The 24,348-nt window shown below is 46.7% G+C and overlaps 1 protein-coding gene and 1 non-coding gene across 2 annotated transcripts; both read left to right on the forward strand.

Annotated features, from left to right (window-relative positions):
• The first annotated feature begins 7,515 nt into the window (after nt 1-7,515).
• Nucleotides 7,516-7,617, forward strand: LOC123458302. The gene has a single exon (XR_006635589.1). It is a non-coding gene; the product is annotated as a U6 spliceosomal RNA (small nuclear RNA).
• Nucleotides 7,618-8,196: 579 nt separating this feature from the next.
• On the forward strand, nt 8,197-23,377 carry Bnip3 (BCL2 interacting protein 3). The gene is made up of 6 exons (XM_045141843.1): nt 8,197-8,319; nt 15,455-15,602; nt 16,820-16,904; nt 20,556-20,662; nt 20,740-20,889; nt 22,354-23,377. The coding sequence occupies exons 1-6, from the start codon at nt 8,274-8,276 to the stop codon at nt 22,397-22,399; spliced, it is 582 nt and encodes a 193-aa protein (XP_044997778.1). The 5' UTR covers nt 8,197-8,273; the 3' UTR covers nt 22,400-23,377.
• The last annotated feature ends 971 nt before the right edge of the window (nt 23,378-24,348 follow it).

The following is a 24,348-nucleotide window of genomic DNA, read 5'->3' on the forward strand; positions in this document are numbered from 1 at the left end:
ATGCGTGTGCCCCCTTGTGTGCATGTGTGACATTGCATGCTTGCATCACTTTGTGTCTGGCTATGTGGGACTTGGAGATTTGAACATGTGTTCTTAGGGTTTGCAGGCTAGCACCTTAACTGATAAGCCATCTCTCCAGCCCTGCAAAGTATATTTTTAAAACAATAAAAGCCATTCTGGGCATGAGGGCTCACACCTGTGATCCCAGCAGATAGGAGGATCAGGAATTCAAGGTCTCCTCAGCATACATGAGCTACTTGAGACCCTGTTTAAAAATAAATCCCCAAACAAACAAACAAAATTGTGTGGTAGTACATGCCTGTAATACCCAGCAGCACTTAAGAGGTGGAGACAAAAGGGTCGGAAGTTCAAAGTCAGCCTCAGATATATAGTGAGTCTGTGGCCAGCCAGTGCTGCGGGAGATCCTGTTTCAAAAAGAAAAACTACAAAGACATACAAACAAACAAGCCAGGTGTGGAGGCCACACCAGTGATTCCAGCCCTGGAGGCAGAGGTAGGAGAAGTGCTGTGAGCTGGTTGCCAGCCTGGCTACACAGTAAGATCCACGTCAGTCCAGGCTAAAGTAAGACACTGCCTTGAAAAATCCAACACAGAGAGCCAGGCATGGTGGTGAGCTGGGTGTGGTGGCACATTCCTTTAATCCCAGCAATTGGGAGGCAGAGGTAGGAGGATTGCCAGGAGTTCAAGGCCACACTGAGACTACATAGTGAATTCCAGGTTAGCCAGAGCTAGAGTGAAACCCTACCTCCAAAACAACAAGAAAAAGAAAGAAAGGAAGGAAGAAAGGAAAGGAAAATCCAACAGGCATATACACAAAACCAAACAAACATAAAAAGGAATTATAGGAACTTGCTGCAAGAGGGCAAGGTTAACTACAGTGCTTCAGGCAGAGGGAAAAGCAGACACAAAGTGAGTAAGTCCCTAACATGAAGTATTCCTCCCTACCGCCTCCTGCACCTTCTTTCCCCATGAAAGCCATTTCTTGCATAAAATAGTCTCTCCTGCCCATGGCCACCAAGTGGCCACACATTTGTGGAGTTGTGCTATGACAAACTGGCTGCCTGAGAGAGATGCTGTTGGACATGTTCACCCTGAGACAGACGGGCTGCTGACACGTTGGTCCTGTCTCCTGACTAGTTACTCCACACTATCATTCTGCAATGGAGCAATTGCCTCGTGTACCCAAGGGCAAATGAAGGCAGCTACCACTGCGCAACTCTCCATGGCCCTAGGGGTGCTGTCCAGCCTTAGCACAGCTGTGCCTGACTCTAGGAGCCACTTCCTGTTTTGAAGGTTCTCTGGCAAGTGCCATCCAGGCTCTCATAGAACACCCTTTCCTTCCCTAGGGCTCCTGGTCTACAGCCAACTGGGACATTGCACAAGTACAAACTTGGGACCTAAAGTGTGTGCGTGTGTGTGCATATTGTTTACAATTCTAAGGATTTCATCACACCAATGCCTAAAAATAGCTTGGCATGGCTTTGACAGGGCTGTGAATTCCTGGAAAAGTGGATGTTTTCCTGGGGGGGGGGGAGCCAGAACAGAGCGGCCAGTACAGCCTGTTGCCTGAATAGGCGAGACCTGCCAGAAAGATGGGGTACTCTCAGAGGGTCCCCCTGAGCATCCCTGCTCCTCCCACTACCCACATCAGTGCTGTGCCCACACCAGGTGATTACAGCCTGCAGGGCTACACTCATTTCTGTAACTCTACCACACCCCCACCTACCTTTACACATCTGTTACTAAGAAACTAATTTCCTTTATTATTCCTTGACATCTCCTCACTCCCCTTGAAGTCACATCAGTCATTTCAGATTTCAGATTGATTCCTCATTTTCAGATTCTTCACTATGACCCCTTTTTGCATTTGAGTCTCAGGATGACAATTAAGCCCTAGCCAGGGTGACCATCCAAACCCTCAACTTTCTTTTGGCTCTGCATCCAGGAAAACTGTAGCTTGCCAGAAGGCTGCCCTTCCCTGTCTTGGTCAGTTCTCCTTACTCAACCCAAGTCATGGTCTCTTTGGGCATCAGAGGTAACCATAGCTGACTATCCCTCTTGGTCCACTTGCAAGCAGGGATTTAAGAGGCTCTACAGCCTAGAGCTGAGCACTCCCAAACTCCCATTCTGCTTTTTCAGGTTAGCCCTGTAGGCAGGTTCAGCAGCCCCAGGCCCACTTCTCCAGAGAGGCCCAGAAGCTGTCTCTCATCCCCCATGAAGACAGGCATGTGTTTCTTACTCATACTCAGCTCTCTGTGTCAAATGGGCAGGACCAGGGCTGGAGAGATGGCTTAGCAGTTAAGGTGTTTGCCAGCAAAGTCAAAGGACCCAGGTTCCATTCCCCAGTACCCACGTAAAGCCAGATGCATGAGGTGGTGCCTGCATCTGGAGTTTGTTTGTAGAGGCTGAAGGCCCTAGCATGCCCATCTCTCTATATATCTGCCTCTGCCTCTCTTCCAAAAAAATTAAATAAATAGGGGCTGGAGAGATGGCTTAGCAGTTAAGGTGTTTGCCTGCAAAGCCAAAGGATCCCGGTTTGATTCTCTAGGACCCATGTAAGCCAGATGCACAAGGGGGTGCATGAATCTAAAGTTTGCAGTGGCTGGAGGCCCTGCCACACCCATTCTCTCTCTCTCTCTCTCTCAAATAAATAAATAGTATTTTTAAAAATTTAAATAAATAATATTAAAATGAAAAGGGACAGGACCATGTTCTTCCTGTGCCATGACATGAAGAAGGCTAGAGTAAAATGTGTCCAGGACCAGGTACCAAGTGTCCATACCCCAAGGGGTCATGGGGAAGATTACTGGGGATATAATGGTCTAAGTGGGGTCAGTGGAAGGGACTGATCAAAGAAAGTGTGAGAGGAAGGTTAATCAAAATTTAAGATGTTATGAATAAGTCATATGGAAACCTACTTCTTTGGATTATGGCATACCTGGCAGTGATAGATTGTTACTAGAGAAATTTCAGTGCCAGGGATAGGATACCTTCCAGTGAATTATTGGCCAGGGAGGTCCAGGATGCCCCCACAAACATTATGGTTGCCCACCAGAACTAGATGGTATGACCTTACTAATGAAGATTCCAATGTTTGGGCTGCATGTCTCTGGGAAATCAAGCTACAGCTGAGTTGGAAGCCTCCTCCGTGTTGACCAGCTGATGGAAACTGGAAAAAGCTATGCTGCATGTAGCTCTATGGGAGAAGTCATCAGCAGTGAAAACAGTGGACACTGCTAGCCTATAAATCAGCCAGCCAGGCCAAATGAGCCAATGGGTACAATAGTGGCATGTCTGTTGTGGGGAAACCAAACACTCTCTACTTGGACTTGAAGCCTGCTACACAGGAGGGCAGACATACATGCCTGATACTAAAATCTAGTCAAAAGCCTATGGTGGGGAAGGTCATTAGCCCTAGGGAAGTAATGCCTGCTGTTGTCTGACTAAAAACATTTATTTTGCTCACCAAACTGCCCTGTGGGCACTTTTTAAAAAAAGTGTTATACCCATATATTAATGCTACTCTCATTTTTGTTTAGAGAAGCTTCTCTTTTCAGATGGCAGTGACCACTGGGATGACTCAAAAGTCACCACCTTCTAAGAAGTGACAGTGAGTGTTCAGCACTGAGACATCTCTATCACACCTTCCAAGGCTCAGTGTCCATAGTGGAAGAGTTGGTGGAAAGCAGGTAAGCACCAGTGGGAGGGTAGGACTGCTTACAATGCAATCTTTAAAAATTTTTTTAATTAAAAACTTCCATGATTGTATGCAACATCCTATGGTAATACCTTCCTTCCCCCCACTTTCCCCTTTGAAACTCCATTCTCCATCATATCCCCTCCCCTTATCAATCAGTCTCTCTTTTATTTTGATATCATGATCTGTTCCTCCTGGATATCCAGGCCATTTTGTGTCTGGGAGGAGCGTGTTGTAAGAAGTCCTACCCTTCCTTTGGCTCTTACATTACCATGCAATCTTCTAGACACAAAATGGCCTTGTGATTCATGCCCTCACAGTGCCTGACACTACCTACACAAGACCTTCATAATAGGAGCAAAAGATGATGACATCAACATACAAAACTAATGGAAAGGGAAGAGGATTTGATGGAGGGTGCATTAGAGAGGGGGAAATGGGATGGGGGAGGGAATTATCATGGTTTATTGTCTATAATTATGGAAGTTGTTGATAAAAGTTTTTTTAAGGGGGACTGAAGAGATTACTCAGTGGTTAAGACACTTGCTTGTAAAGCCTAAGGACCCTGGTTTGATCTGTTGTACCCACCTAAAGCCAGAGTCACAAGGTGGTGCGCACATCTAAAGCTTGTTTACAATGGCTATAGGCCCTGGCGTGCTCATTCTCTCTCCCTCATAACATAAATAAATAACTGTTTAAGGGCTGGAGAAATGCCTCAGAGGTTAAAGGTGTTTGCTTGCATAGGTTAATGGACTGCATTTGATTCCCCAGTATCCATGTAAGGCTGAATGCTCAAATAGCGCATGTGTCTGAATTTGTTTGAAGAGGCAGGTGGCCTTGGCTTGCCCATACTTTCTCTCTCTCAAATAAATACAAACATGTTTTAAAATAAAGTTTTAATACAGGTTTTAATGGAGGAGAGAGGAAAAAACACAGTACATACGAAAGCCATGAATGAAGACTTTTCAAGAGAGAGACACTGGTTTGCACTTAAATTGTAACATCTAGATCCACAATGCATTTTTAAATTATCTCACTCTAGCCCAGGTTGACCTGGAACTTATTCTGTAGCTCAGGTTGGCCTTGAGCTAATGCTATCCCTCTTACCTTAGTCTTCTAGGTGCTGGAATTACAGACATGTGCCGCCATGTCCAGCTCCACTCACCCATTATTTTATTGGGAATTTTAAAAAGTGCATGTGTGTATGTGTGCACATGCATGTGTGTTTGGGGGTGGGGCGCCTCATGGTACTGCCAGACACTATGACTTTCTTTGAGGCTTTTGTGGGTGGACTAGGAATGGAATCTAGGCAGTCTTTGCAAGCAAGTGCCTTTAGTGCCTGAGACATCTTCTCAGTCCCTATTAAGCATTTTATACATGAACAAACTGTAATTTGATCATAATTTTCTCAGTGCTCTCTTTACCCCTCCTTCCCCATCTGCATTTCACTGAACCCTTCAGTCCGAGTAGTCCTTCTGTTTTGATTTTTAAGGAGAAAGTCTATTTTGGTTCATGATTTGAGGGGATACTGCCAGTGGAAGGCAACTGGTCACACTGTACCAACAGCCAGGGAGCAGAGAGATAAATCCTGGTGCTCTACTCCCTTTATCTTTTCTGTTTTTTAAAAAATGTTTTTATTTGCAAGGGCGGGGAGAGGAGACAGAGACAGACAGAAAGAGAGAGTGTGTATGTGTGTGTGCACTATTGGTTATGGAAGCCAGGGCCTAGAGCATGCCGGGTAAACAGCCTATATGACCAGATCCCCAGTCATTGATTTTTATTGGTTTTATTTATTTATTTGGTTTTTTGAGGTAGGGTTTCAGTCTAGTCCAGGCTGACCTAGAATTCACTATGTAGTCTCAGGGTGGCCTTGAACTCATGGTGATCCTCCTACCTCTGCCTCCCAAGTGCTGGGATTAAAGGCATGTGCCACTATGCCTGACATTATTTATTTATTTTTATTCTTTTAACTTTTATTTATTTGACAGAGAGGAAGAAGGAGAGAGAGAATGGGCATACCAGGGCCTCTGCCACTGCAGACAAACTCCAGATGCATGTACCACCTTGTGCATCTGGCTAACGTGGGTACTGGGGACTCAAACCTGGGTCCTTTGGCTTTGCAGGCAAATGCCTTAACTGCTAAGCCATCCCTCCAGCCCTATTTATTTAAATTTTTTTGTTGTTGTTTATTTTTATTTATTTGAGAGTGACAGATAGAGAAAGAGGCAGATAGATAGAGAATGGGTGCTCCAGGACCTCCAGCTACTGCAAACGAACTCCAGATGCATGTGGCCCCTTGTGCATCTGGCTTATGTGGGACCTGGAGAATAAAGCCTTAAACCAGGATCTTTAGGCTTCACAGGCAAGCTCTTAACCACTAAGCCATCTCTCCAGCCCCCTATTTTTTTAAAGATATTTTATATGGTGGGGCATGCCTTTAATCCCATCACTTGGGAGGCAGAGTTAGGAGGATTGCCATGAGTTTCAGACCACCCTGAGACTACAGAGTGAATTCCAGGTCAGCCTGAGCTAGAGAGAGATCCTACCTCAAAACAAACAAACCAAAAACGATTTATTTATCTGACAGAGAAAGGGCACAGAAAGAGCACGCCAGGGCCATTAGCCACTGCAAACAAACTACAGAGCTTGCACATCTGGCTTATGTGGGTCCTGGGGATTTTGAACCTGGATTCTTTGGATTTGCAGGCAAGTGCCTTCACCACTAAGCCATCTCTCCAGCCCCAGCTCTATTTATTTATTTTCAAGGAGAGAGAGATAATGGGCATGTGGTGTAGTCAGGGGTAGGTTGAGGATCTGCTGCTATTGCCTTTCCTTCTGGAAAGTGGGTGTGGCTCTTGAGCTCTGAGTTTGGGTGGAGGGAGGCCTGGGTACTCTAGTGTCTCAGGTCTACACTGATGGAGAGCCAGTGGATTCTGGCCCTGGTGGGGTTAGACATTGACAGCCAGCAACAACTTCATGATCTCTGCGGACCAACAAAGTATCCTTTTCCCTCTCCCAACCTGTGTGTGTGTTTTAACATCAGAGGTCCATATTGAATCTTTAGCATGTGTGACCCTAGCAACAACAACAACACACACACACACTAATATTTACATTAAAGATGCTGATAGTGTTTGGCCTTAGCTGAGGAGAGATGGAAAGTTGTAGGTCAAGAGCCAAAATTATGGTCTCTCTACCCCTGAGCTAAGATGAGGTAAAGGCAGCTTCTAAATCCAGGAGATCTCCCTGTGGCCCCACCTATGTATGTTGTAAACACAGGAATTCTTGGCTTTCTTTCTGGTGACTACCAAAGTTTTTGTAATCTTGCAATTCTTGTAATTCCAACACTCTGGAGGCTGAGGCAAGAGGAGTGTCATAGCTTAAAAAAAAATCCTGGTTTTTCTGTGGTGGAATTTGTCAGAGTAACTTCTTTTTTTCTGGCTTATGACCATTCATATTCAGTTAAAAATAGCCGGGCGTGGTGGGTTTCCAGACCCCATTTTTCTCCCAGAACTGTACCAAGAGAAACACAGTCTCCAAGTGTGGCACCTCTGTTTAGGGTACAGGGAAAAAGCTGAATCCTCTCAGATGCTAGGCCATTCATGGCCTGTCTGTCGTGCACTACAGTGCACCATTCTCTATTACTACTGCAACGAAGTGTCTGAGGTTTTGTTTTTTGGGGGGCCTAGAACTCTTTAAGTTCCCAGCGTTCAGAGGTGGAGGCAGGCGGGTCGCCATGAGTTCAAGGCCAGCCTGCTCCATTAGTGTTTAGGACGCCTGAGCTACAGAGTGACAGCCCTGCACTGTCAGCACATATAGTAAAATTGGAAAGATACAGAGCAGATTAGCATGACCCTGCACGAGGATGACACGAAAATTCCTCAAGCGTTCCACATCTAAAACTAACAACAGCAAATAAAACACCCAAGCTGGGCTGGAGACGGCTTAAAGGCGTTTGCCTGTAAGGCCAAAGGATCACGGTTCGACTTCCCGGGACCCACGTAAGCCAGATGCACAAGGGGCGCATGCATCTGGAGTTCGTTTGCAGTGGCTGGAGGCCTTGGCGCGACCATTTTCTCTCTCTCTCTCTGCCTCTCTATTTCTGTTTGCAAGTAAATAAATAAAAATTATTAAAAACCAAACCAGAGCTGCGACGCGCTCGCGGGACCCCAGCCCCGCAGGAGCCGCAGACCTCCCCACGCGTTGAGCCCGCCCCGCGCCCGATCGGCCACGGCCCGCCCGGCTCCCGGCCTCCCCGCGCGCACCCGCGCGGCGTCCTTCCTGCGCGCTGGAGCCGCGGCCCCGCCCGTCAGCCGCGCCCTGCGCACGCGCCGCACGTGCCGCACGCGTCCGGCGTCCCGCGCCGTGCGAGGTCCCGCCCGTCCGCCAATGGGCGCCGCCGGCGGCAGGCCCCGCCCCGCCCGCCCGCCCGTGAGTCCCTCGGCCGCGCGGCCCGCGCTCAGTGCAGCGCTCGGCCCGCGGCGCGCGTCCTCCCCGCTTCCGCCGCCCAGGCCTACTGCAGCCGGACGCGGCCGGGTCGAGCGGTCCTCGGCGCCATGTCGCAGACGGGGGTCCCCGGGCTGCCGGACGAGAACCTCCAGGGTGAGGCCGCGGTGTGGCGGGTCGCGGGAAGCCGGGCGGTGGGCGCGCTTGGCCGGCGTGGAGGCAGGGGCTCGGGCCGCTGGGATCTGGGCGGGCTCTGCCTTCGTGGTCCAGGGCAGAGTGGTCGGCCGCGGTAGCGCAGGCTGCCCTCGAACTCCTGGCCGTCCTCTCGCCTCAGCTTTCTGGTAGTTGAGATTACAGGCCTTCTGTACCGAGCTGGTTCGCACAAGGTTGCAAGTTGAGTTTTATGTGCTTTGATCCTAATAATTATGGCAGTAGCGTCTCACGACTTCTTTTATCTCTGCACTGGCGGCTGAACCTATGTTCTCAACGTGGTAGGTAGGTGTTCAACCGCTGAGGAACATTTCCAGCACTGATTATTTGAGGCAGTTAAGTTGCCCAGGCTGGCCTTGAACTTGATCTCCGTGCCTGCCTCCAGAGTAGCGGGGAGACAGGTGTGCACCGCCCGGTTGGCTTTCTGATTTAAAGGAGGTGGAAGCAGGGAGCAGAGGAGTCACCTGATTTTAGGGCATCTAGGCAGCTTTTTCTCAGTGTAGGAGATGAGCTAAAAGAAATGCCGGCCCCGGCTAGGACTGCAGCTCGGTGGTCGAGTGTCCACATGGCATGGTGAAGCCCTAGTTTGATACCCAGTACCAAGGGCGGAAAAAAAAAAAGAAGCACAAAAGACTCTGAAGGGATCTTACAGGTTCGTTCCAAGATGAAGCTTTAAGTTGATTCCTACGGTGGGAACAGAGCTGGGCGAGGTGACACCTGCGCAGGGAGGCTGAGGGCAACTTCACAGCCAGGCTGCATTACATAGTAACACTAGTCACTGGGACATAGCAAGACCTTCTTTCCTCCTGTACCCCTCCCCCCACTAAAACCCCTTACAAACACTTGGCATCCAGCGTTCGCCTGCACTTAATGCTGTTGAGCAGACAGTTGCTGTCGGTCTGCCCAGCAGATGTTTGTTCTGGATCTGCACATACACTCTTCAGAGGCTCAAGGCCAGTGACACTGTTCATCACATGGCTGTCTGAATGGTGGGTCTGAGTGCAAAGCCCAGGCATGTCCTGGCCATTGTAAAGCTGTTCCTTAGCCTTAATCTGTGGTCCCCAGAAGTGGAGGAGGAGCCTGGTGACCTTTGTATTCTCTGAGGCAAGAGTTCACTTCGCAGAATGAGCCTATAAAGAAACTGGCAGGACTGTTGTGCCTTTAGGATTTATTTCTTTATTTACTTGAGAGACAGAATAGGCCACCAGTGCAAATGACCTCCAGACCTGCCTGTGCCACCTCGTGCATCTCGTCTACTGGGTAAGGGTTTAGGTTTCACAGGCAAGTGCTCAAGGCCATCTCTCCAGGCCATGCCTTTAGTGAGCTGCCACTTTATTAATCAAAACAAGATTTTCCTGGACAGGCTTTAGTCTAATACATGTGGAATCTGTATTTAAAACTACAAGCACTTTTTTTTTCCTTTTGTCAAGGTTTGGGGGGGTTCTCACTCTAGCTCAGGCTGACCTGGAACTCACTATGTAGCTCCAGGATGGCCTCAAACTCAAGACATCAACCTCCTCAGCCTCCTAAATGTTCAGATTACAGGCATACACCACCGCCCAGCTGCAACCACATTTTAAAGATGCTGTAATTCAGGAGTTTTAATCTCAATGCCCGAAGTTCCTCTTCTGAAGTAGATTCGTTTTTTTTTTTTTTTTTTACCACCTTATCTCATAAAATGAGACCCAAGGGAGATTAATTTATTAGACTGCTTTCTTTCCAGCAGTGTGTATTTCATCTTTGGAGGGGTCTGTGCTCCTGAGTTAGTTCCTCTCTGACACCTACCTACCTACCACATATACATCACACTGCTGAGTCATTGGCAGAGTGGTCTGTTCAAGAGTTAAGGAGTTTTGTTTTTGTTTTGCTTATTCTATAAAAAGATGGTTACACTGTGTGGAAACTCACCGTCAGGATTTGGGCTATTCTGAGTGTACGTGCAGCTAGGCACTTGCTTTCCTTCTAACCCTAGTAGGAGGGGCCCCTTGAGTCACGTGGGTATAGCCACCGCCCTGTGAAACGTGAATCCAGCTTGGTTCTGAGCTGAGACAGCACTTACTGTCTGCTCTGGTCTGATTTGGTTGCCTCTTGTTTACCTCGGAGCTGAGAACTGGGGAAGCCTTGGAAGCCAGACAGTGAGACGGAACTGTAAACATCTCTCTGTACCCACTGGGGCCAGATGTTTTTCTTTTTTTTTTTTTTTTTTTTTTTTAAATTTTATTTATTTATTTGAGAGCGACAGACACAGAGAGAAAGACAGATAGAGGGAGAGAGAGAGAATGGGCGCGCCAGGGCTTCCAGCCTCTGCAAACGAACTCCAGATGCGTGCGCCCCCTTGTGCATCTGGCTAACGTGGGACCTGGGGAACCGAGCCTCGAACTGGGGTCCTTAGGCTTCACAGGCAAGCGCTTAACCGCTAAGCCATCTCTCCAGCCCACCAGATGTTTTTCTGAGGTGCTAACCACGAGATTGATTGGTTCTTTTCCCTCTGTACTCTGTCCCAGTGAAACTAGCCCCATACTTGTATTCAGCTTTCTTTCTCTGATATATCATTCTAAAATACTGGAGGGAGATGAGCTTTGTGAAGATACTGCTGTCTTACTTGCTGAAGGGTGGGACTTCCCTGAAGTTCCCACTGTCCAGAGCTCTCAGTAAAGTGCTCTCTGGTTCTAATCAAATGGTTCTGAGATTGCAGGCAACCCACCATGGGCAAACTTGTATGAGGAGGAAAACATTTGCATTTCTTTTGGAGAAGAATTATAGGATGTGCAGTTTTAAAGTGAAGGGGGTTTCAGACATTTGGTTCTAGTCAAACTCCCATGTTTTACAGATAATCACAGTGAAATCTAGAAGCTAATGGAAAAATAAAGCTGACTGTGACAGTTAAACTGTCAGGTGCTCTATTAAGTACCAGGGAGACCTGGAGCCAAATGACACAGAATGTACTAGACAGGTACAGCCCAGTAAAGGGCAGAGAGGCAGACTCTTAGAAGCCTGTATCCTAGCGAGGCATGATGGGCTTAGGTGGTGGAGGCAGGAGGATCAGGAGTTTGGCTACATAGCAAGTTCAGGGCCAGCCTGGGCTGTGTGAAAACTTGTCTATAAAAATTGAACCAGAACCATCAATTAATTTAATTTATTCATGAGGTGGGGGGAGAGAAGGAGGGAGAATATGGGTGTGCCAGGGCCTGCAGCCACTGCAAACAAACTCCAGATGCATGTGCTACCTTGTGCAACTGGCTTACGTAGGTCCTGGGGAATCGAACCTGGGTCCTTTGGCTTTGCAGACAAAGGCCTTAACCACAAAGCCATCTCTCCAGCCCAGACTCATCAATTAGAAGAGGAAGCCATCCGGGCGTGGTGGCTCATGCCTTTCTTTAATCCCAGCATTTAGGAGGCACAGGTAGGAGGGTCACCGTGAGTTCAAGGCCACCCTGAGACTACATAGTGAATTTCAGGTCAGCTTGGGCTAGAGTGAGACCCTACCTTGAAAAAAAAAAAAAAAAAAAAAGAGGAGGAAGCCAGTAACTTGGATTATCCACCAGGCTGACTGTTCAAAATTGTTTGCCAGTCAAATCTCTTCCTTTCCAAAATTAACCCAAGAAGCTGTTAAGTGTTCAAACAGCAGTTTCTCCTGGCTTACTTCTAGTGAAGTAATTTGTGATCTGGGGACACTTATTCCCTCCTGATGTCACAGCTTCACTTTGAAGGGCTTTCTCATGTCATGCACCATCTTGCATCCCTTCTCCTCTGACATCCATGCTCCTGTCTAGAGTCTGTTTGGATGTCTGCCTCTGTAGGTGGATCATTTTAATCCTGGTCTATAATCTCACTGCCAGGGCCTTTTCTTTGTATTTTTCTCTGAGCTCCAATTCAGCATTTTCAGATTGGGCTGGGGCTCAGTTTTTGCTGAAGAGTGGAAAAGTGCCATAGATGAGTGCATAGGCTGGGCTGAGGTCCCTGCTCCCATGGAGAGTGGGGCCACATATATTTCTCTCCATAGCCAGGGCTGGGCCCTCCTCCCCCTTCCTCCATGGAGGAGAGCAGCTTTAAGGACAAGAGACTCTACATTGGGTTCTGCTGGCTGTAGTTCGTGTTGGGCCATTGAAGTCTACATTTGCATGTACAGAGGATAGTGGGGCTGGGGGCTTTAGAAGCAATGTGGAAGGCAGGCCTGGGGGATGGAGCACACCTGTAATCTCAGCATTCCAGAGGCTACCTGAGGCAGGAGGATCTTTTTTGGGGGGGCGTAGGGTCTTGCTCTAGCTCAGGCTGACCTGGAATTCACTGTGTACTCAGGAGGCGTTTCTTTTATTTACTGTCTTTTTTTATAGCCCAGGTTGGCCCCTAACTCTTGACGGTGACCTCAAACTTCTTATTCTGCCTTCCCCTCCTGAGTGCTGGGATTACAGATGTATGCACCCCCTCCACATTTTTCTTATTTGAAAAGATAGCCTGGGGCTCCTGGGAGATGGCTCAGCAGATAAAGCAAAACCTGCTGGCCTGGGTTCAGTTCCCCAGTACCCACAAAGCTAGGTGCACAAAGTGGCACATGTATCTGGAGTTTGTTTGCAGCAGCAAGAGGCACAAGTGTGCTCATTTTCATTCTCACCCTTTGCAAGTAAATGAAAGAAATCTGTGCAGGAATAGCAGGTCAGGAGCGTTTCTTGCTTTCCAGGAAGTACATTCCTGCTGGCTCTGGTCAGTACAGACTGTCCTTAGTAACCATTCCTTCAGGTGCAGCTTTTGGGCCTACTAGTTTCTACTACAGACCACTGAGAGTGGGAACAAAATACAGGGAAAAAAAGGCACTTTTGACTCATGTAGGTGATTTTTATTTTATTTTATTTTTCTTTATTTGAGAGAGAGAAAGAGAGAGAGAATGAGAATGGGCGCTTCAGGGCCTCTAGCCACTGCAAACAATCTCCAGATGTATGTGCCCCCTGGCGCATCTGGTTTATGTGGGTCCTGGGGAACTGCACCTGGGTCCTTTAGCTTTGCAGGCAAGTGCCTTAACCACTAAGCCATTTCTCCAGCCCATTAAAAAAAATTTTTTTTGGTTTATTTTTATTTATTTATTTGAGAGCGACAGACAGAGAAAGAGGCAGAGAGAGAGAGAGAATGGGCACGCCAGGGCTTCCAGCTACTGCAGACTAATTCCAGATGCGTGCGCCCCCTTGTGCATCTGGCTAACATGGGTCCTGGGGAATAGAGCCTCGAACCGGGGTCCTTAGGCTTCACAGGCAAGTGCTTAACCACTAAGCCATCTCTCCAGCCCCAGCCCTTTTTTTTTTTCCTGGGATTAAAGGCATGTGCCACCACTCCTGGCCCATGTAGGTGTTTTCTTTTATTTATTTGACAGAAAAAGAGGGTGAGAGAGAGGGAGAGAAAGGGTGTGCCAGGGCCTCCAGCCACTGCAAACGAATTTCAGACGTGTGCGCCCCCTTGTGCATCTGGCTAACATGGGTCCTGGGGAATCGAATCTGGATCTTTTGGCTTTGCAGGCAAACATCTTAACTGCCAAGCCTCCATGTAGGTGTTTTTTTTTTAAAGGCTTTGCTATGATTTGAATGTGTCCTTTCTAGAACCCACGTGTTGCCAGTGTAATTGTACAGAATGGTAAGACCATCAGGACTGCTCTATTGTGAAGGGCTTGGTGGAGGGAGTTGGTTTTCGTTTGCCTTTCTGCTTTGCAAGGAAGCAGCAAGAGCACATGCCACTTGGTGTGCAAGGTACTTTCATAGCCACGTAGACAAGACACAAATACTGGTCTCTGTCCAGTTTTGGGTTGTCTCCTTATGTAATAATGCACATGTGGCCATGACCTAGTTCCTGGCACAAGTTCCTAACCCTCTGAGATAACCTAAGTGATGAATACTCTTGTGTTTGGAAGAATCCTCTACTGTACCTCAGGCTGTTCCTCCTGCCCCACCTTCCAAGTGCTGGGATTGCAGATCTTAGTGGATGCTTCCAGCTAGGGATGTCTTGCTATTCATTTTTTGTAAGGAGTCCCTTGGAGTTCACTTATGTTTATGCTAGTGGGGTGACTCACTGGGGACCCAAGACAGCCTCAGATTAGGAGCTGGTCTCCAGAAAGGCCTAATGAGTTATCAGGGTCTAGAAACTCAGAACTACTGGGAAGGGAAGAGGAGGGGGGGAGGGTGGAGGTTGTGGCTGTTTAAAGGAACAAATAGCTTTTGGACTGGAAGATTCCCGGGGCCTCCCAAGAAGATAGCAGCCAGGTAGAGTCCTCTCTTTCCCTACCTGTGTATTCCTTCTACCCTATTGCTTCTGAAGTACATCAAATAAATAGCTGTTTTTCTGAGTTTTGTGAATTGTAGCAAATGATTGAACCTGAGGGAGTCATGGAGGCTCTAAAATTATTCCTTTTTTTTTTTTTTTTTTGTCTTTTTTAAATCTCTGAAATTGTAGTTGATCAGGAGAAGTGTGGGTATCCTGCACTCTGTAGCTGTTTTGTGACATGGGCAGATCAGAAGTATGGGTAATCTGCATTCATCGCAGGCTCTTGTAAGGCTGAGCCTTTAGTTAGTGGGGCCTGACCCATGTTCTGGGTTGATGGCATCAGAATTGAATTGAATTGTTGGACACCCTTAGTACTGGAACTTCCCCCTCCCAAATCTCTGCTTATGTCAGACAACAGAAAAGATCTAGACAACATGTAAGCTTCTCAGATGCCTTGAGCCTGTGTAGACTCTGATGCAGATTGAGCCTATGGAAATGGAGTTGCCCAGAACCTGGGCTGTGCTGCTCTTCAGGCTCAGTCTTGCTGGCTGGCTGAATGCCTTTGTTCTGGAGAAAGTCTCACACTGTAAACCACAGTGCTCTTGAACTCCCGGCAATCCTACCTGAGTGCTGCGATTACAGATAATGAGCTGTCACACTTGGCTTCTGGAAGCTCAGTGAAGGGAGGGGGGCAGTGAAGGACTCAGATTTGAGCTGTTGCCTCTGTGCCAACACTGGTACCTCTTGGCATCATAAAAGTGGGCAGGATACATCCAATGACCAAACTCCAAAGTGGGTAGAAGTTTCTCCAACTCTGCCTTGTTCTGTTTCTTTTCAGGCTCCTGGGTAGAATTGCACTTTAGCAATGGGAACGGCAGCAGTGTTCCAGCCTCCGTTTCTATTTATAATGGTGACATGGAAAAAATACTGCTGGATGCTCAGCATGAGTCTGGACGGAGTAGCTCCAAGAGTTCCCACTGTGACAGGTAGGTCTGCCTGAAGGTCTGTTACTTGCTGATGTCCATAGCTGTGCCTGCCTCTGTAGCCTTTTGGAATGGGTGGAATGGCTTCTGCAGCAGGGCTCACACAAGGAGCTTTGCCACTGGGTGATAGAAAATGATCTAGGGTTTAATTTGGAGGGACCATATTAAAACTAGGAAGTAGGGGTGGAGACATGGCTTACCTTACTTGTGAAAGCCTAAGGACCCAGGCTCGATTTCCCAAGTACCCACATAAGCCAGTTGTACAAGGTGGCTCATGAGTCTCGTGTTTGTTTGCAGTGGCTACAGGCCCTGGTGTGTTCATTCTCTTTTTCAAATAAAACTTAAGAAAACATTTCCTATTTCAATCAATATAATTATTTAAACAGAAAAAAAAAAAGGAGCTGGAGAGATGGCTTAGCAGTTAAGGCATTTGCCTGCAAAGCCAAAGGACCCAGGTTCGATTCCCCAGGACCCATGTGAGCCAGATGCACAAGGTGGCACACGTGTCTGGAATTTGTTTGCAGCAGCTAGAAGTCCTGGCACACTCATTTTATTTACTTTTTTTTTTTTCCCAAGGTAGAGTCTTATTGTAGCCCAGGCTGACCTGGAGTTCACTATGTAGTCTCAGGGTGGCCTCGAACTCATGGTGATCCTCCTACCTCTGCCTCCCGAGTGCTGGGATTACAGGCATGCGCCTCCACACCTGGCCCATTTTCTCTCTAGCTGCCTCTCTTTCTTGCTCAACCAAAAAAAATCTAAAAACCAAAAAACTAGGGAGCAAACCAGAAGATCCCCTTGGTCTGGCCTTTATACCTGCCAGCCTTGTGAGCGAGCGCCAGGTCTGAGGTGTCTGAGCTGTGCTGCTGTGGGACAGCTGCAGGTTCCCAGGCAGCAGCATGAGGGCCGAGTCCAGGTTCAGAGCTGACGCAGTCATGGAGGGTCAGGAGCTCCCTAGTGCTGTGCATCAGACTGTGCAACCAGGGCGGGGAGCCAGTCACTTGTTGCTGGCTGTCCCTTTCTAATTCCCCAGAGAGCTGGCTGGCAGACTCCTGCTATCTTGAGCTAAAAGACTGAGGAATAGTTTGGCCTTGTTCTGATGCTGGGCAGAAGAGAAGAGGCCCACCCTCCTGGCCTTAGAGAAGAGTTGGTCCTTCCTGGGGATTTATGCTGAGGGTGGAAGGCTAACATAACATAATGGTCTGTTTTTCTGTTTGATCAAGCCCTCCTCGCTCACAGACACCACAAGATACTAACAGAGCCTCTGAAATAGACACACACAGCATTGGAGAAAAAAACAGCTCTCAGGTGAGTGCAGGAATGGTGGGGGGAGGTGGCTGTTTGGACAGCAAACCCTCTCTTGCGATTGAAGTCTGGCTTTCTGGGTATGCCCTTGCCCTACCCCCCAAAAAACTCATTGGGTGGGAACATACCTCAAACATGGTCTTCACAGTAAGCTAGCCAGTGGCTGTATGGTGGGAACTTGCAAGTGGGGGGTCTCCTGCCATATGGGACATCCAGGGACTCAGGAAGGAAAATGAGATCTCTGGTGCCTGCAGCCAGGAGATGGAAGGAATAAGTGGTCTGTGGAACTGTGACTGTGAGTTGGCTGTTGGGAAGAAAGAAAGCCAGAGAGAGTGAGCCAGGGGTCACCTGTGCAGCTGCTCAGTGCCCTCCCACTATATGTGGGTACACCGTGACCATAAATCTGGTGTCTTTCTCATTACCTTTGTAATTGTCAGAAAGACATCCCAGGCTTTCCCTAGTTACTAGCACTTCACCAGCCTGGTGACATCCATATGACATCACTTTTCTAATTTTATTGTTTATTATTTATTTAGTTATTTGAGAGCAATAGAAAGAGGCAGAGAGAGAGAGCACGTGCGCGTGTGTGCGTGCGCGCCACGGCTTCCAGCCACTGCAGATGAACTCCAGACGCGTGTGCCCACTCGTGCATCTGGCTAACATGGGTCCTGGGGAATTGAGCCTTGAACCAGGGTCCTTAGGCTTCACAGGCAAGTGCTTAACCACTAAGCCATCTCTCTAGCCCACCTTTTCTAATTTTAATTCAGCAGATAGTTATTGGCTTACATATAGGTAGGGCTCTTAGCATTGGTGCAGGGCCTTAAAACTCCCTAAGGGCACAAAGTGTGGCTGGGCTGTTGCCTTAGTTTATCTTGTTTTCCATACCCTTCCCAACATATAATTTTGGATTTTCCCCCTAATTTTTTTTTAATTTTTGAGGTAGGGTCTAGCCCAGGCTGACCTGGAACTCACAGGTATCCTCCTGCCTCTGCCTCCTGAGTGCTGAGATTAAAGGTGTGTGCCACCATGCAAGTTATATGAGACAGAAAGTGAGTATAAGCATACCAGGGCCTTCTGCTACTAAAAAAACTCCAAACCCATGCACCACTTTGCTTCATGTGGGTACTGGGGAATTGAACCTGGGCTGTCAGATTTTTACAAACAAGTGCCTTTAATCACTAAGTCATCTCTCCTCCCTCAAATCCCATTTTTATTTATTTACTTATTTATTTATTTTAAAATTTTCATTAGCATTTTCCATGATTATAAAAAAAATCCCATGTTAATTCCCTCCCTCCCCCACACTTTCCCCTTTGAAATTCCATTCTATTTATTTACTTTTAAAAAATATTTTTAATTTTTATTTGAGAGAGAAAGACAGATGGAGAATGTGCCACCTTGTGTACCTGGCTTTCATGGGTACTGGGGAATCAAACCTGAGTCCTTAGGCTACTCAAGCTCTTTAAGTGCTAAGCCATTGCTCCAGCCTCCCAAGCTCAGTTTTAAAACTCATTAAAAAATTTGGGCTGGAGTGATGGCTTAGCGGTTAAGGCATTTGTCTGCAAAGCCAAAAGACCCAGGTTTGATTCACCAGGACCCACATAAGCCAGATGCAGAAGGGGATGCATGCGTCTGGAGTTCATTTGTAGTGGCATGCTCATTTTCTGTCCTTTTTTCTCTGTCAAATAAATAAAAATAAAATATTAAAAAAAATTTTTTTTGATTTTGCTGGGTGAGGTGGTACATACCTTTAAAGGTATTAATTAATTAATTAATTAATTCCAGTGCTTGGGAGGCAGAGAATCACTGACTTCAAGCCCACCCTAAGACTACATAGTGGATTCCAGGTCAGCCAGGGCTAGAGCAAAACCCTACCTGAAAAATAAAACACAAAAAAGTTTTTTCTTTTTTTCTTTTTTGTTGTTGTTGTTGTTGTTTTTGCTGGGCATGGTGGCAGATGCCTTTAATCTGAGCACTTGAGGGGCAGAGGTAGGAGTATAGCTGTGAGTTTGAGGCCAGTCTGGTACTACAGAATGGAGTTCCAGGTTAGTCTTGGGTAGTGAGACCCTACCTTGAAAAAATTTTAATTAATTTATTTATTTATTTATTTGAGAGCGACAGACACAGAGAGAAAGACAGATAGAGGGAGAGAGAGAATGGGCGCGCCAGGGCTTCCAGCCTCTGCAAACGAACTCCAGACGCGTGCGCCCCCTTGTGCATCTGGCTAACGTGGGACCTGGGGAACCGAGCCTCGAACCGGGGTCCTTAGGCTTCACAGGCAAGCGCTTAACAGCTAAGCCATCTCTCCAGCCCAGAACAAATTTTTTAAATTGGTTTTTAAAAAAATAGTTATTTGATGAATGAACGCATCATTTTGTGCATCTGGCTTTATGTAGGTACTGGGGAAATGAACCTCAGTCATCAAGCTTTGCAGGCAACTGCTTTAACCACTGACCCATCTCTCTAGGCCTCCTTTTTGTTTTAAAAGTATCTTTTAAACTTACTGGCTATGTGGTGTATTTCACTTCCTTAGTCACACCTGTTGTAACCTTAGATACTACTTTGTTTTTATTCCTTTTTTGCTTCTTTTTTAGGGTTGACAGTGTCATAAAATAATGACGGTTCCTTAAAGAATATAAGGACATAAATTATTCTGAGTTAAAAAGGAGTGATCATGGCCCAAGAACATGAATTCAAAATACCCTTAATAACATGTTCTACTGTGGTAGAAGTTTCACAAACTTTCATAGTCACAGAGTAAAAGAAATCCATAAATCACTACACTTACTTGATCCCAGAAGGCAAGCTTTCCCACATAGGGTGTCAGCATGAAGCTCGTTAAACATGAATGCCATCCCTGTCCCCAGGAGGATGGAGCAGAACCATTTTATATAAGTGAAACATTGCCTCACACAAGCAACTCAGTTCTGAACTTACCTTTCATGTAGCAAAAGAAAAATACCTGGTGGGATTCCCAAGAGACATGTTGCCATGCCCAGGTCCTAGTTACTGATCTGAAGGCACGGGCCACATAGGCAGGCCACAGTAAAGAAGGGAGAGGAAACCAGATGTTGAAACTTTACAGTGAGGCTAGAGGTCTGCTAATCTCAGATGTATGTTGAAGAGACGTGCCTGTCAGGAGAATGCTTGGCCAGAAATGAAAGTTAAGGTCATTAAGGTAATTGGCTATTCAAGGGCCTAGATATTCCTATCTTTACTGTGTCCAGCACTGCAGTCAGTCTTGGTCCTCTGGTAATAGTAGAATTTGTTCTTGGCTGGGAGTAGTTGAGATTAGGTTTACTCTAGCCCAGACTAGCCTCAGATTTATAACGATCTTCCTGCCTCTGCCTCTCAAGTGCTTGGATTGTAGGTGTTCACCAGAATTCCCAGCTAAGACTGCTTTTTTGCAGCACAGCCAGTTGAGCAACATCACCAGCCTTTAAACCTAGTAACTTGACAACTGGCTTGTCCTTAAAGGAGTGGCATGTGCCAAGGCTATGACAGACATAACTCGGGTGAAGCGCCAGCACACCTGCTTGGAACTGCTTATGGATGAGGATCCCGGGATTGAACTTGTCTCTAGGGTTCTGTGTTGAGCTTACTGGCCTGCTTCCTATGATAGGCTCATCTGCTTTAATACTTACTTTGTCTCAGTCTGAGGAAGATTATATTGAGAGAAGGAAAGAAGTTGAAAACATCTTGAAGAAAAATTCAGACTGGATTTGGGATTGGTCAAGCCGGCCAGAAAATATCCCCCCCAAGTAAGTCTGTTTTCAGTGGGTGGGAGCTCCCTTTTACAGAGGATACGTTGACCATGCCAGTGCTTCTACCATTCCAGGGAGTTCCTTTTTAAACACCCGAAGCGCACAGCCACTCTCAGCATGAGAAACACAAGTGTCATGAAGAAGGGGGGCATCTTCTCAGCAGAATTTCTGAAGGTTTTTCTGCCGTCTCTGCTGCTCTCTCATCTGCTGGCCATTGGATTGGGGTAGGTGATGTCATCATGTGACTCTGGGCATGGAGGGCCTTGGGGTGATTCTAGGTTTCAGTAATGTCTTTAATTTTTTTTTTTAATTGAAATACAGATCGTAAGTTAGAGCTTGGTACATTTCCACAAATCTAGCCCTGCAGTCACTACCTAGGTCAAGAAGTGAGGAGCCATCTGCCTTGGAAGGACTCCCCTGCCTGCTTCTGCCCTTGTGTGTAGACCAGTGTCAGTCCCATGGAATAGTGGGAGTGCATGGTGCCACCTCTGTTGTGCATGATGTCTGCACTAAGTAACCCAGAATATAGACCAGGGTGTGGGTGCAGCTGTGAGTTCCCAAGACCTAAGCAGTGTTGAGGGGCCAGAGCTGCTCTTTGACGCTTGTCCCTGCCCTCTGTCCTGATGGGCAATGACTTCATCAGATCCTGTGTGCAGTCGTGTTCTGTGGCTGCAGTTGAGCTCCTGCCTTTGGTTGGTGGGGGCACACATGTGGCACAGGTACGTGTGGTGTGGTCAGCTGTTTCCTCAGGAGCTGCTCATGACTTAGGCTCTTCAGAGTGTGGAGGCCTTGCAGGTTACATTCACACCCATAATTCCATTTGCCTGTGGAAATGGCTTCCTGAGTATGAGGGGCTCCTCAAAGTCCTCTTGTCCTACAATAGACTCCTCCCTTAGTATGCTGGGCTGGAATCCTGCCTCTCCCCTGCTCCCCAGTCCCTTCCTTTTGTAGCTCTTAGCCAATGTGTTCGAGAGTCAGGGTCCAGCCCTCCTGTCCTCTTTCTTGTGGGAAGGGGCTTCATTACTCCTGGGCTGGGCTTCCAGTTGGTGGTCATAGGCTGACAGTGAAGCCTGCCCTGGTGCTAGGCAGCACTATTGGGTCAATTTATTAATAATGAAGGGCTGTATTAGTTGTGCCCAGCAATCACATTTGAGAGTCAAGTGTCCAGTTTGATTCTTTTTTTTTTGCTTTGCTGGTGATTGATCTCAGGGTCTTGTGTGTTAGACAAGCCTTCTGCCAAACTCCACTCTAGCTAGCACTTTGCTCTGTACTTGTATTCAGTTCAATGCACTTTTAGAACATACTTAGGCTTTTAAAAATTAGACCATTATAAAACACATTTGATGACAAAAATACTTGTTTAACACTAGGCAGATAGTCACTCCCAAGGAATTCAGTACTACTTTTTTGTTTGCTTGTTTGATTTTGTTTTTCAAGGTAGGGTCTCTAGCCCAGGCTGACCTGGAATTCACTCTGTAGTCTCTGTAGTTCGAGGGTGGCCTCGAACTCATGGTGATCCTCCTACCTCTGCCTCCCAAGTCCTTGGGTTAAAGGTGTGTGCCACCATACCCGGCGCCTGCTTAAGTATGAAATAGCCGATCCCTTCCATAAACTGTGAGCACAGTGAGCTGTCCTGTTGTTGCTGTGATGGGGCACTGAGACCTCACTAACTGCTTCCTCCTGTTCAGGGTCTACATCGGAAGGCGTCTGACACCCTCCACCAGCACTGTTTGATGACAGGATCCAGTGTGCTCGCGTAGCAGGGCTTCTGGAGCTTGTGGACTGCTACTGAAGAGCTCCTGGACCGCTGGGGCGGCAGCACGGCTTGTGATCACCTGGTCTGCAAATGCCGCACTCCTGATTTAGTAAGGTGATAGACACTGAAGTCAGGGCCTGTAATTAACTGATGGGATCAGGGATCAATTAATAGCATGTCAGACAGACCTACTATAAGCATTTCGTAGTAAATTTTCTTTGAGTATTAGATATAAATAGTATAAATAATCTTATATAACAGTGATGATGTACGTATTTAAAAATGATCTGTAAGTAATATTCATTCAGTTAACTCTTTACCCTTCCAAAGAAGAGTAGCATTAATATGACCTTAAGAGGTTTGTTCAAAAGGAATATTGTGGCCTTATAATCACGTGACACAGTAGAAAATATTACCTGTTTAAATGGGCACAGGTCTTAAGCAACTAAATGAATTGTTAACTTGTAAGCAGAAACCGAGGCCCAACTGTGAACTCACTGTATGGTCCCCACACTGTAGCTTTTGCTTTGCAGAATGTGGACTGCAGTCTGCCTGTCTGTCACCTCGGGCAGTCAGCTTTGCGTGACTGGCACTGTCTTCTTGTCTTCATCATTTGGAGGGCTGGGTCACATCTCATTGTCTATGCTCAACTCTTGTGTGCTCTTAAATCAGCTTTATTGTAAGCACATCTATGCCTACTTTAGAAGACTGGAAATAGAAAAAATAAACCTTTGCCAAATCCTTTGCAGATTGCTGAATTTACAGAGGAGTTAAAACCATGTATCCAGAGCTTCTTTGAAACTAGACCACTCCCCTGGGTCTTGTATTCTCTTCCATAGCATGACATTTTTAAAGACTGCCTCTTTGATATGCTGTATATATACCGTTGTATTTGTTCCACTTTTCCACACTTAGTTCAAGTGTACTAAAATAAATGGAACATTTTAACTGTTAAACATCTGTTCATATTTGATTGATGGTCTTGGAAACAAGCTTTATAGCCCTTTCATTTGTAGAAAGCTGGTAGGATGACACCAAAAGTCCTTAAATCGTTTATCCTTAGAGAGTCTGAACCATACTGTGGCATGGTTACACTTTGGTTTTTTCAAGGGAGGGTCTCACTCTGGCCCAGGCTGACCTGGAATTCACTATGTAGTTTCAGGGTGGCCTCAAACTCACAGTGATCCTCCTACCTCTGCCTCTGAGTGCTGGGATTAAAGGTGTGCTCCACCATGCCTGGCTCTTTTTTTTTTTTAAGGTAGGGTTTTCGTCTAGCCTAGGCTAACCTGGAATTTATTATGAAGTCTCAGAGTGGATGGCCTCGAACTCAACAATGATCCTCCTACTTCTGCTTCCCAAGTGCTGAGATGAAAGGCATGTGACACCATACCTGGCTGCCAAATATTTATTTGAGAGAAAGGCAGATAGAGAATGGGCACACTGGAGCCTTAAGCTGCTGCAAATGAACTCCAGATGCATGCACCACTTTATGGTAGCTTATGGTCCTGGGAAATTGAACCTGGGTCTTTTGGCTTTGTAGGCAAGTGCCTTAACCGCTAAGCCATCTCTCCAGCCCAAGAGAAAAGCTTTTAAAATAAAGCGAAAGTACCCATGTTGATGGCCATTTTACTTCCTTAAGACTGTTACTTCTAGGAAACACTGTAGAGCAGAAGGTCCTCGTTTCCAGTATATTAACTACACTTGTGTCTTTTTTTTTTTTTTTTTTTTTTTGTTTTTTTTGAGGTAGGGTTTCACTCTAGCTCAGGCTCTCCTGGAATTCACTATGTAGTCTCAAGGTGGCCTCGAACTCAAGACAATCCTCCTACCTTTGCCTCCCGAGTACTAGGATTAAAGGCATGTGTCACCACACCCGGCAACACTTGTGTCTTTTTCTAAAAACAATATCCAAGCACCTTAGCAGCACTGT

This window comes from Jaculus jaculus, chromosome 1, assembly GCF_020740685.1.
Source record: "Jaculus jaculus isolate mJacJac1 chromosome 1, mJacJac1.mat.Y.cur, whole genome shotgun sequence".
NCBI classification, from domain to species: domain Eukaryota; kingdom Metazoa; phylum Chordata; class Mammalia; order Rodentia; family Dipodidae; genus Jaculus; species Jaculus jaculus.

Coding starts and splice junctions, on each gene's coding strand:
- Bnip3 (XM_045141843.1), top strand. CDS start 8,274: ATGTCGCAGACGGGGGTCCCCGGGCTGCCGGACGAGAACCTCCAGG. Junction 8,320..15,454: donor GCCGGACGAGAACCTCCAGG/GTGAGGCCGCGG, acceptor GTTTCTTTTCAG/GCTCCTGGGTAGAATTGCAC. Junction 20,890..22,353: donor CTGCTGGCCATTGGATTGGG/GTAGGTGATGTC, acceptor CCTCCTGTTCAG/GGTCTACATCGGAAGGCGTC.